Source organism: Salvelinus alpinus, chromosome 7 (assembly GCF_045679555.1).
Source record: "Salvelinus alpinus chromosome 7, SLU_Salpinus.1, whole genome shotgun sequence".
In the NCBI taxonomy this organism is placed as follows: Eukaryota; Metazoa; Chordata; class Actinopteri; order Salmoniformes; family Salmonidae; genus Salvelinus; species Salvelinus alpinus.
Window position 1 is genome coordinate 39,670,050 of NC_092092.1, and position 12,957 is coordinate 39,683,006.

General features: G+C 42.7%; 1 protein-coding gene across 1 annotated transcript; it reads left to right on the forward strand.

Moving 5' to 3' along the window:
- Positions 1 to 2,379: 2,379 nt before the first annotated feature.
- On the forward strand, positions 2,380 to 8,891 carry LOC139580993 (ADP-ribosylation factor 1-like). The gene is made up of 5 exons (XM_071410266.1): positions 2,380 to 2,485; positions 6,279 to 6,431; positions 6,553 to 6,663; positions 6,797 to 6,921; positions 7,156 to 8,891. The coding sequence occupies exons 2-5, from the start codon at positions 6,284 to 6,286 to the stop codon at positions 7,315 to 7,317; spliced, it is 546 nt and encodes a 181-aa protein (XP_071266367.1). The 5' UTR covers positions 2,380 to 2,485; positions 6,279 to 6,283; the 3' UTR covers positions 7,318 to 8,891.
- The last annotated feature ends 4,066 nt before the right edge of the window (positions 8,892 to 12,957 follow it).

Consider the following 12,957-nt stretch of genomic DNA (forward strand, 5'->3'; position numbering starts at 1 on the left):
GTCAGATACCTGGCAGTGTGGAGCCGGAACAACAACCTCTCCCTCAACGTCAGTAAGACCAAGGAGCTGATCGTGGACAACAGTAGAGCGGGTCGAGAGCTTCAAGTTCCTCTGTCTCCAAATCAGTAAGAACTTCTATAAACAATGGTCCATATAATTGTGCACAGTTGTGAAGGCGCGACAGTCCCCATCAGGAGGTTGAAAAGGTTTAGCAGACAGCCCAGTACAGTCGTGGCCAAAAGTTTTGAGAATGACACAAATATTGCTGCCGGTAAGATTGCACCTAAATCAACCATTTATAGGATCATCAAGAACTTCAAGGAGAGCGTTTCAATTGTTGTGAAGAAGGCTTCAGGGCACCCAAGCGCCAGGACCGTCTCCTAAAGTTGATTCAGCTGCGGGATCGGGGCACCACCAGTACAGAGCTTGCTCAGGAATGGCAGCAGGCAGGTGTGAGTGCATCTGCATGCACAGTGAGGCAAAGACTTTTGGAGGATGGCCTGGTGTCAAGAAGGCCAGCAAAGAAGCCACTTCTCTCCAGGAAAAACATCAGCGACAGACTGATATTCTGCAAAAGGTACAGGGATTGGACTGCTGAGGACTGGGGTAAAGTTATTTCCTCTGATGAATCCCCTTTCTGATTGTTTGGGGCATCCGGAAAAAAGCTTTCCCGGAGAAGACAAGGTGAGCGCTACCATCAGTCCTGTGTCATGCCAACAGTAAAGCATCCTGAGACCATTAATGTGTGGGGTTGCTTCTCAGCCAAGGGAGTGGGCTCACTCACAATTTTGCCTAAGAACACAGCCATGAATGAAGAATGGTACCAACACATCCTCCGAGAGCAACTTCTTCCAACCATCCTGGAACATTTTGGTGACGAACAATGCCTTTTCCAGCATGATGGAGCACCTTGCCATAAGGCAAAAGTGATAACTAAGTGGCTCGGGGAACAAAACGTCGATATTTTGGGTCCATGGCCAGGAAACTCCCCAGACCTTAATCCCATTGAGAACATGTGGTCAATCCTCAAGAGGCAGGTGGACAAACAAAAACCCACAAATTCTGACAAACTCCAAGCATTGATTATGCAAGAATGGGCTGCCATCAGTCAGGATGTGGCCCAGAAGTTAATTGACAGCATGCCATTGCAGAGGTCTTGAAAAAGAAGGGTCAACACTGCAAATATTGACTCTTTGCAACAACTTCATGTAATTGTCAATAAAAGCCTTTGACACTTATGAAATGCTTGTAATTATACTTCAGAATTCCATAGTAACTTCTGACAAAAATATCTAAAGACACTGAAGCAGCAGACTTTGTGGAAATTAATATTTGTGTCATTCTCAAAACTTTTGGCCACGACTGTACATCACTGGGACAGAGCTTCCTGCTATCCAGGACCTCTATATAAGACGGTGGGAAATGAAGGCCCGGAAAATCATTAAAGACTCCAACCACCAAAGCCATAGACTGTTCTCTCTACTTCCGCATGGCAAGCGGTACCGCTCCATCAAGTCTGACACCAACAGGCTCCTGAACAGCTTCTATCCCCATGCCATAAGACTGCTAAATAGCGAACTACACTTTTGGACTGTCTCGATGCACACTCACAGGACCTTACACACTGACATACACTGACACTCCAACACACATAAAAACACTCACTCCACAATTTGCTCACACACACATAATATGCACATACATTTATACTGACTCTACACACACACACACACACACACACACACACACACAGCTACTACTCTGTTTATCATATACTGATGCCTAGTCACCTTATCCCTATACATATCTACCTCCTTTCTTTAAAAACACAATGCAAAAGTGTAATGAAGTAAGATCACATTGGTTACAGATCCATATACTTTTTTCTCTGACAATGTTTTGCCTATAATAAGTCTATAGCTACTCATAACAATAGATGGTCTGTGTCCCTCAACAATTCTGCCTTTTACCTGTGTGATGTAGGCATGGTGCATACCATTCAAGTTTTGAAGACAATCCATCATGTTGAGAATAATTCATCACGAGTCCACTAACATCTGTTATTTTGAGTTGGAATACTTCAGAAAAGTTTGTGTTTATAACAAGCTCTGTGGATTTGGGAAAGAAGACACCCTGATATATCATCTCACTGGAGTCAGTGGACAATGAGTTGAATGACAGAAGATTCTACTACTTACTGCATTGATCCGAATCTATTATCTGCCACTGCACACCTTGCATTGACAATGAGAATCAAAAGTAGTTGGCTAAAATGTGTAGCTAGTTTCACTTCCTTGTCTACAAATCCTTTCGGCCCCGTGATTGGATAACATGGTATAACAGGAGGGTCTTTAAATACAATGGGTGATATGATTGGATAAGATTAATAGTAGGAATTGCCCACACACCGGTGTCTCATGAGTTGCGCAAAACGCCATTTTGGAGTGACTGAAAGAGACGAAATATCGAGAAGCTGTGTTCTAAGGTGAATATATCATACCTACATAACAGCGTACATGACGTTATGTTAACATACAATAATGTATATGTTCGAGTGAACTAAAATCGGACAAAAATGTCCCGTTTCCGCTTGCTCAAATGACGTCATCATTCCCTCTACATCTGACGCGTCATTAGCTAGCTACATATGCTATTGCTAAGTTAACTAACATTGCCTCGTCCTTCAGGCCATTTGCTGACCATAGTTTTGGCATACGAGTAGTACCAAATGTGTGTAAAACGACACGTATGAAATACCTGAGATCCTCAGTTTGTTGTGTTATGGTTGTCTGTTAACTAGCATCCGCCCATGCTGGCTAACTAGCTAAGCTTCTTCGTTTAGCTTTAGCTAGCTAGAATAATAATATTGTCGGCCGTACAGTTCACTGTCTACCGGGTTCGACTGTTGCGAAGTAAAGGTTTATATTTTAATCACAATTGTATGTTGCTTTCAAGATCTGATGGGAAGCATTCAGGCTTAACTAAGCGGGAGGCCTTCCTCGGCCAGTACTAATCGTGCTCTGTTTGGATAACATGGCTAACGTAGGTGCATTCATAATTGCATAGAGTATTGAAGCTAGGACGGAGGAGCAATCACAAACTTGGCAAAATAATGACTACATTATGGTGATGATTATTGTCCCAGAACTCCAGCTATTGAGCTCATACCCCTGATAGGCACAAAGCAGCTTGCAGTGGCGTGTCAGGTGACATCAATTGTACTGCAGGTTGTATGCAGCGATGAAGGAAACTCGGGACATTTTCGACTTGGAAAGTCGTTGTAGACAGAGGTCCGAGTTTTCCATTTGGAAAGTATCAGAATCAACCAATAGGAAGCTCCACGAAAAAAAGCGTACGCAAATTTTAACTCGTAGGTTCCGAATTGTGTTTAACAAGGCAGTAGTTTATGCCATGTGCACTTAACGTGGGTATGCAATAATTTTGTGGGCCACATTGGTTTAAAAAAATTCACATTGGTTTTTTAAAATTATTATTATTATTTTTTTATTCTGGACTGATTTGTTAGTCAAAAGCAATTTGCGGGGCTGATAAAGTGCAGTTATTTGAAAATGTATAGGTTCATTATAATTTCTACATAATTCGTCTAGTTTTAGAAGTTCAGGAGTGGCCTGGAGTTTTTTTTTTTTTCCCGAACCCCAATTTTTTGTTGTTGAAATATATACATAAGTACAATACCAGTCAAAAGTTTGGACACATTACATTACATTTACATTTAAGTCATTTAGCAGACGCTCTTATCCAGAGCGAGTCATTCCAGGGTTTTTCTTTATTTGTACTATTTTCTACATTGTAGAATAATAGTGAAGACATCAAAATGATGAAATCAATCAAAAATGTATTTTATAAAGCCCATCTTACATCAGCTGATATCACAAAGTGCTGCACAGAAACCCAGCCTAAAATAAAACACGTGGAATCATGTAGTAACCAACAAAGTGTTAAACAAATCAAAACATATTTTATATTCTTCAAAGTAGCCACCCTTTGCCTTGATGACAGCTTTGCACACTCTTGGCATTCTCTCAACCAGCTTCATTGGGCTCCCGAGTGGTGCAGCAGTCTAAGGCACTGTTTCACTACAGTCCCTGGTTCGAATCCAGGCTGTGTCACATCCAGCCGTGATTGGGAGTCCCATAGGGCGGTGCACAATTGTACCAGCGTCGTCCGGGTTTGGCCAGGGTAGGCTGTCATTGTAAATAAGATTTTGTTCTTAACTGACTTGCCTAGTTAAATAAAAATAATAAATTGAGGTAGTCACCTGGAATACATTTCAATTAAAAGGTGTGCCTTGTTAAAAGTTAATTTGTGGAATTTCTTTCCTTAATGTATTTCAGCCAATCAGTTGTGTTGTGACAAGGTAGGGGTGACATACAGAAGATAGCCCTATTTGGTAAAAGACCAAGTCTATATTATGGCAAGAGCATCTCAAATAAGCAAAGAGAAATGACAGTCCATCATTACTTTAAGACATGAAGGTCAGTCAATCTGGAACATTTCTAGAACTTTGAAAGTTTATTCAAGTGCAGTCGCAAAAACCATCAAGCACTATGATGAAACTGGCTCTAATGAGGACCGCCACAGGAAAGGAAGACCCAGAGTTAACTCTGCTGGAGATGATAAGTTCATTAGAGTTAACTGCACCTCAGAAATTGCAGCCCAAATAAATTCTTCACAGACTTCAAGTAACCGCCTCATCTCAACATGAACTGTTCAGAGGAGACTGCGCGAATCAGGCCTTCATGGTCGAATTGCTGCAAAGAAACCACTACTAAATGACACCAATAAGAAGAAGAGACTTACTTGGGCCAAGAAATGCGAGCAATGGACATTAGACCGGTGGAAATCTGTCCAAATTTGAGATTTTTGGTTCCAACCGCCGTGTCTTTGTGAGTAGGTAAACGGATGATCTCCGCATGTGTGGTTCCCACCGTGAAGCATGGAGGAAGAGGTGTGGGGGTGCTTTGCTGGTGACACTGGCAGTGATTTATTTAGAATTCAAGGCACACTTAACCAGCATGGCTACCACAGCATTCTGCAGCGATACGCCATCCCATCTGGTTTGCGCTCAGTGGGACTATCATTTGTTTTTGAACAGGACAATGACCCAAAACACACCTCCAGGCTGTGTAAGGGCTATTTGAACAAGAAGGAGAGCGATGGCGTGCTGCATCAGATGACCTGGCCTCCACAATCACCCGACCTCAACCCAATTGAGATGGTTTGGAATGAGTCGGACCGCAAAGTGAAGGAAACGCAGCCAACAAGTCCTCAGGATATGTGGGAACTCCTTCAAGACTGTTGGAAAAGCATTTCCTCATGAAGCTGGTTAAGAGAATGCCAAGAATGTGCAAAGCTGTCACCAAGGCAAAGGGTGGCTACTTTGAAGAATCTCAAATATATAATATATTTTGATTTGTTTAACACTGTTTTGGTTACTACATGATTCCATATGTGTTATATTTTATTGTATGTCTTCACTCTTATTCTACAATGTAGAAAATAGTAAAATAAAGGAAAACCCTTTTAATGAGTAGGTGTGTCCAAACTTTTGACTGGTACTGTATGTGGACACCCCTTAAAATTAATAGATTTGGCTATTTCAGCCACACCTGTGGCTGACGGATGTATAAAATCGAGCACACCGCAATGCAATCTCCATAGACAAACATTGGCAGTAGAATGACCTTACTGAAGAGCTCAGTGACTTTCAACGTGGCACCATCATAGGATACCACCTTTCCAACAAGTCAGTTTGTCAAATGTCTGCCCTTATAGAGCTGCCACGGTCAACTGTAAGTGCTGTTGTTGTGAAGTGGAAACCTCTAGGAGCAACAACTGCTCAGCCGCGAAGTGGTAGGCCACACAAGCTCACAGAACGGGACCGCCGAGTGCTCTGAACCTTATTTACGTTGAGCTTCCTATTGGTTGATTCTGGTGGGGAAACTCATCTTTCGGCAATGAGTTTCCAAGTCGGAAATGTCTACGTCTCCTAGTTCCGACTAGTCAGTGAACGCAGCATTAGCTCTGACGTGCTAAATGAACTGAATGCATACGCAGTCATACAGCTAACTAAACCTGTAGGCTACATAACATAGGCTGTTGGGTTTGGGGAATACGTTGGTGGTTGGGAGTTCATTTCTGCAGACTTATCTGCCCCCTTGAATTTACATAGCTCATACCATTCCGTTAGAAATGTAAACATGTACCATTACTGATGACCTCCTTTCACCTTGCATTCCTCTTTCTCCTCACATAAGTTACCATGGGGAATATGTTTGGAAGCCTGTTCAAGGGCCTATTTGGCAAGAAGGAGATGAGGATTCTCATGGTTGGACTCGATGCTGCCGGAAAAACAACCATCCTGTACAAACTCAAACTAGGAGAGATTGTCACCACCATTCCTACAATTGGTAAGGACAATTTTCCTTGAACGCATTTGCTTATCACCAAGAGGAATTTCACTGCCAGATTAGGCTGCGTATGGAATATGTGCCTCACTAATGCCTCTATAACATTGTGTCCTCTGTCCAGGTTTTAATGTTGAAACGGTAGAATACAAGAACATCAGCTTCACAGTGTGGGACGTTGGCGGTCAAGACAAAATCAGGCCGTTATGGCGCCACTACTTCCAGAACACTCAAGGTAAGCTCCAATGGCGCTTTGAAGAGCGCGGGCAACGGTGGTCCATAGATAGCTCCATCATTACGAGAGCAAGGCTTGCTAGTCGGAGAAGCAGTGTCACATTCTCAATATCTAACTGTGTACCTCTTTGCAGGGCTTATCTTTGTGGTGGACAGCAACGACAGGGAGCGAGTGAACGAGGCGAGGGAGGAGTTGCAGAGAATGCTTGCAGAGGACGAGCTGAGAGATGCCGTGCTGCTCGTTTTTGCAAACAAACAGGTGAGCTTGTTTACTTTGTGCAAAGGAGGGTGTTCATATCTGAATTCTGACTGCCTTACCTCCTTGTAGTGGTCTTTGCTCCTGCTAAACATTATGTGAGTGGACCGTACTCATTGATCATGCACACGTAACATTATTTGCATTGCCAACCCCTTGCGCTATCACTGAGCTTGAGTAAGATATTATAATTGCACAGTGTGGAAGAGGATAAATCATTTGAACCCCCTTTCTCAGGACCTTCCCAATGCAATGAATGCTGCGGAGATCACAGACAAGCTGGGGCTCCACGCTCTCCGCCAACGCAGCTGGTACATCCAAGCCACCTGTGCTACTAGTGGGGACGGCCTCTACGAGGGCCTCGACTGGCTCTCCAACCAGCTCAAGAACCAGAAATGATCCATTCCACCATTTTTCCCCCCTTCTTTCTGTCTGACAAGATGGCAGAACCGGTTCCAAGCCCCTGGCCCCTCGGAACTCCTCTCTCCACAGTCTTTCTCCAAAAACCTCATCCTCCATCTCTTTTTCTGTATCAACCCTTACTCCTGGGGCTCTAGCCTGTGCTGCTTGTGTGTGTGTGTGTGTGTGTGTGTGTACTGTGTGTTTGCAGTCGAGGGTGTGAAGGCGTCTCTGTGTCTGTTAGCTGGGATTGGGAGTAACCCTGGCGTGCCTTTAACACACCTCCGGTGGAAATGGTGGTCTGGCTCCTCAAGCGCCACCCCACCACATCCCACCCAGGCCAACTCTGTCTTGCACGATCCCCTCTCCCCTCTTCCCCATGCCAAGCATGGTTTTTACAAGGCAAAGAAAGAGCAAGAGTGCAAACGGTTCTCCTCTCTCTCCTTGGTAGATATTTAACTTTATTTGTCCCGCCAGTGTTAAGACTGAATAATAGGCCATGTTAACGTGTTTGTTTTGAAACCTTACCTAGCCCCACCTATGATAAAACCACATTGTGACCTGTATCAGGTTGAAACTAATCAAAACCATCTCCTTCCACTCTTGGTCGTTCTTTGCGTCATTTGAAAACCATGCTTTTCTTTTTTTATTATTATATTACCAACATCTCTTAGCAATGGTTCTCTAGCGAACACTACCTTTTTCCCCTGCAAGAGAGGGAGAGACCATGAAGCACAAACCAACAACCTTTGGGAAATATTCTCCCTCCAAGGTTAAAATTCGCTTTGAATTTAAAAACGGTAAATGTTACATGACTTCCTTTTGGTCATTTTTGAATTGTGAAAACTTGACACATTTTGACACAATGTATTGACTGAATTTCAAGCAAAGTTGTTCCTGCATTTTCAATTTGTCACCTATTTATTCAACGGAGCATTTCAATACATGGTTGTTTTCATAGGCTGCATTGGGCTGGTCGACTGTTGACATTCAGAAGCTTCAAACTTTATTCCTTGAAATGTTCCATGTCTGTTGTCTCTAGTTCCAGCATTTCTGTTTGTTCAACTGCTGAACCAAATGCAATTGAGCAGTATGGCAAATCTTGTATATTAAACGTAGTGTACCCTCAAGGGTGTAAACGCTCTACATTTTGTGTTCTACCTGGAAATGTTCAAGAGAGAATTATTCTTGTCTCAGAGGTTGGCTGTACCCAGCTTCTTGCTAATTTTGTGGCTGTGATGAAGGAAAAGCACCAAATATACTAGGGCTAGGCTAATGAAGAAAATAAGCCTAGCTCAAGGGTCTGAGTGCTAGCATTGGCTACATTTAGCAACTTTGTGCTTCATACTTGAGTTACTAAGACCAACAGGTATTGGTACCAGTACCTCCATTCCAAGAGCTGTAAGAAGGACTACAGAGGGCATGGGCCGGGGGGATAACCGCCCTCTTAAATTGTGTGACTGGAGGTTATGCTGGCACTTCTGTTAAGAATGATTGTAAATCTGTAAGTTTTCCCCTGCAACTGTTTCTGTGGGGTTTTCCTGAACACATTAAATGATATGATTTGATCCGAACATCTTGTGTTGACAATGAGATGATTTGTGTGACTCTGGGAAGAGTAGAATTTAGCTTTTAAAGAAAAAATTGATAGATCCCACAAAGCATTTACCAACTGCAACGTAACTTTTTTTGGTGCAGTCCGGACTGGCCTTGATTTCAACATACAAGGACGTTGATTTTTGGTCCGGATCAAATCCAAACCAATCATAGACGTCTATGTTTGGTTCAGATTTGGACCGGCCTTTATTTCAACATCCACAGACAGTTTTGGCCCATACATAGACGTCTATAATTTGGTCTGGACCGGACCAAATCTGAACCAATCATAGACATCTATGTTTCACAAGTTTGGACAGTACAATACTGTACAGTAAAGAGTATAGTACAATACAGTAGAGTACAGTAAAGTACAATGAAACTATTGTACCCTACTTTACTGACTTAAACTACTGTACTTTACTGAATAAAGCTCTACTGTACTGTTCTGTGTTCTACTGTACTAAACTGCAGCCCTATAATAAACAATAAGGCCCGAGGCAGAGTGGTATATGGCCAATATACCACGGCTAAGGGCTGTTCTTTTGCACGACGCAACGCGGAGTGCCTGGACACAGCCCTTAGCTGTGGTATATTGGCCATATATCACAAACCCCAGAGGTGCCTTATTGCTATTATAAACTGGTTACCAATGTAATTTAAGCAGTAAAAAATACATGTTTTGTCATACCAATCAGCATTCAGGCCTCGAACCACCCAGTTTATAATGTGATGTTCAACTAGTGAAACAGCCTAGACGTCTATGATTAGTTCAGATTTGGATCTGATCCGAAACCGACCGAATTTGTACGTGTTCAGGGGCGGAGCTCAAGTGTTTATTATTTCATTTACATGTTGGTCACTCAGCAAATGCTCTTATCTAGAGCGACTTAGTCAGTGCATCCAAATAAGATGGATAAACAACCCCATATCACAGTCATAGCAAGAAGAAAAATATCTAATCGTTACTGAGGTTGTTATTGTAGTTTAAGTGAAATGTTGTTTTATTCTGTCAGTTGGAATACTTTGACCATCTTCGCTGCCCGTTTTAAAGCTTTTGACATAAGTGTATGTCACAGATGGGACCAATAATACAGTTGAAATCGGAAGTTTACATACACTTAGGTTGGAGTCATTAAAACTTGTTTTTCAACCACTCCACAAATTTCTTGTTAACAAACTACAGTTTTGGCAAGTCGGTTAGGACATCTACTTTGTGCATGACACAAGTAATTTTTCCAACAATTGTTTACAGACAGATTATTTCGCTTATAATACACTGTATCACAATTCCAGTGGGTCAGAAGTTTACATACACTAAGTTAACTGTGCCTTTAAACAGCTTGGAAAATTCCAGAAAATTGTCATGGCTTTAGAAGCTTCTGATAGGCTAATTGACATCATTTGAGTCAATTGGAGGTGTGCCTGTGGATGTATTTCAAGGCCTACCTTCAAACTCAGTGCCTCTTTGCTTGACATCATGGGAATATCAAAAGAAATCAGCCAAGACCTCCATAAATTGTAGACCTCCATAAGACTGGTTCATCCTTGGGAGCAATTTCCAAACGCCTGAAGGTACCACGTTCATCTGTACAAACAATAGTACGCAAGTATAAACACCATGAGACCACGCAGCTGTCATACCGCTCAGGAAGGAGACACATTCTGTCTCCTAGAGATGAATGTACTTTGGTGCGAAAAGTGCAAATCAATCCCAGAACAACAACAAAGGACCTTGTGAAGATGCTGGAGGAAACAGGTACAAAAGTATCTATATCCACAGTAAAACGAGTCCTATATCGACATAACCTGAAAGGCCGCTCAGCAAGGAAGAAGCCACTGCTCCAAAAGCCAGACTACGGTTTGCAACTGCACATGGGGACAAAGATTGTACTTTTGGAGAAATGTCCTCTGGTCGGATGAAATATAAATAGAACTGTTTGGCCATAATGACCATCGTTATGTTTGGAGGAAAAGGGGGAGGCTTGCAAGCCGAAGAACACCATCCCAATCGTGAAGCACGGGGGTGGCAGCATCATGTTGTGGGGGTGCTTTGCTGCAGGAGGGTCAGATGCACTTCACAAAATAGATGGCATCATGAGGTAGGAAAATTATGTGGATATATTGATGCAACATCACAAGACATCAGTCAGGAAGTTAAAGCTTGGTCGCGAATGGGCCTTCCAAATGGACAATGACCCCAAGCATACTTCCAAAGTTGTGTAAAAATGGCTTAAGGACAACAAAGTCAAGATATTGGAGTGGCCATCACAAAGCCCTAACCTCAATCCCATAGAAAATTTGTGGGCAGAACTGAAAAAGCGTGTGAGAGCAAGGAGGCCTACAAACCTGACTCAGTTACACCAGCTCTGTCAGGAGGAATGGGACAAAATTCACCCAACTTATTGTCAGGCTTCCCAAAACGTTTGACACAAGTGAAACAATTTAAAGGCAATGCTACCAAATAGTAATAGTAATACATCATTTTCTCTACTATTATTCTGACATTTCACATTCTTAAATAAAGTGGTGATCCAAACTGACCTAAGACAGGGAATTTTTACTTGGATTAAATGTCAGGAATTGTGAAAAACTGAGTTTAAATGTATTTGGCTAAGGTGTATGTAAACTTCCGACTTCAACTGTATATAAGAGGGCCATTGATCCTGATGCAGAATTCGCTCTCTTTGGCTGCTCAGAGTCTGTTCTAAGATAGACCTATGAGGAACAACAGGCTCTGATATTTGGAATGGTGGCTGCAAAAAAAAATTGCCTCACAGAATGGAAGTCACCCACCCCCTTTGTTCAGTAGATGGCTAGCAGAAATTATTAACACCATTAACTTGGAAAATATTCGTTTTTTAGGACCAACTCCTCCAGCAGATTTCTCAAGGTTTGGGGTCTGTTTCTGGACCATCTGGACGGAGACTGACTGCGAAAACTGACTAGGAACACTTACTGTTGTTGTAACTGTCATTGTTGCTCTACTTCATTTCATATGTCTGGCAGCTGTGTTCTTTTTTTGTTTTTTTGTGCTTTTGTTTTGTACTAAATTGCAAAAGAAAATCCTTTAAAATAAATATATATATTCTTTAAGTGGTCAGATGACGCAGATGCTAAGCTACAGGACTGTTTTGCTTGCACAGACTGGAATATGTTCTGGGATTCTTCCAATGGCATTGAAGTACACCACATCAGTCACTGGCTTCATCAATAAGTGCATCGATGACGTCGTCCCCACAGGGACCGTACGTACATACCCCAACCAGAAGCCATGGATTACGAGCAACATCCGCACTGTGCTAAAGGGTAGAGCAGACGCTTTAAGGGGCTGGACCTTGTTCCGGATGCTTATAAGTAATCCCGTTATGCCCTCAGACGAACCATCAAACAGGCAAAGTGTCAATACAGGACTAAGATTGAATCGTACTACACCGGCTCTGACACTCGCCGGAAGTGACAGGGCTTGCAAACTATTACAGACTACAAAGGTAAGCACAGCCGAGGGCTGCCCAGAGACACGAGCCTACCAGATGAGCTAAATTACTTCTATGCTCGCTTCGAGGCAAGCAACACTGAATCAGCTGCCCCGGATGACCTTGTGATCAGACTCTCCATAGCCGATGTGTGTAAGACCTTTAAACAGGTCAACTTTCACAAGGTCGCAGGGCCAGACGGATTACCAGGACGTGTACTCCGAGCATGCGCTGACCAACTTGCAAGTGTCTTCACTGACATTTTCAACCTGTCCCTGACTGAGTCTGTAATACTACTATAGTCCCTGTGCCCAAGAACACTAAGGTAACCTGCCTAAATGACTACCGACCCGTACCGACTCACGTCTGTAGCTATGAAATGCTTTGAAAAGCTGGTCATGGCTCACATCAACAACATTATCCCAGAAACCCTAGACCCACTCCAATTTAAATAACGCCCCAAAAGATCCACAGATGATGCAATCTCTACTGCACTCCACACTGCCCTTTCCCACCTGGTCAAAAGGAACTCCTACGTGAGAATGCTATTCATTGATTACAGCTCAGC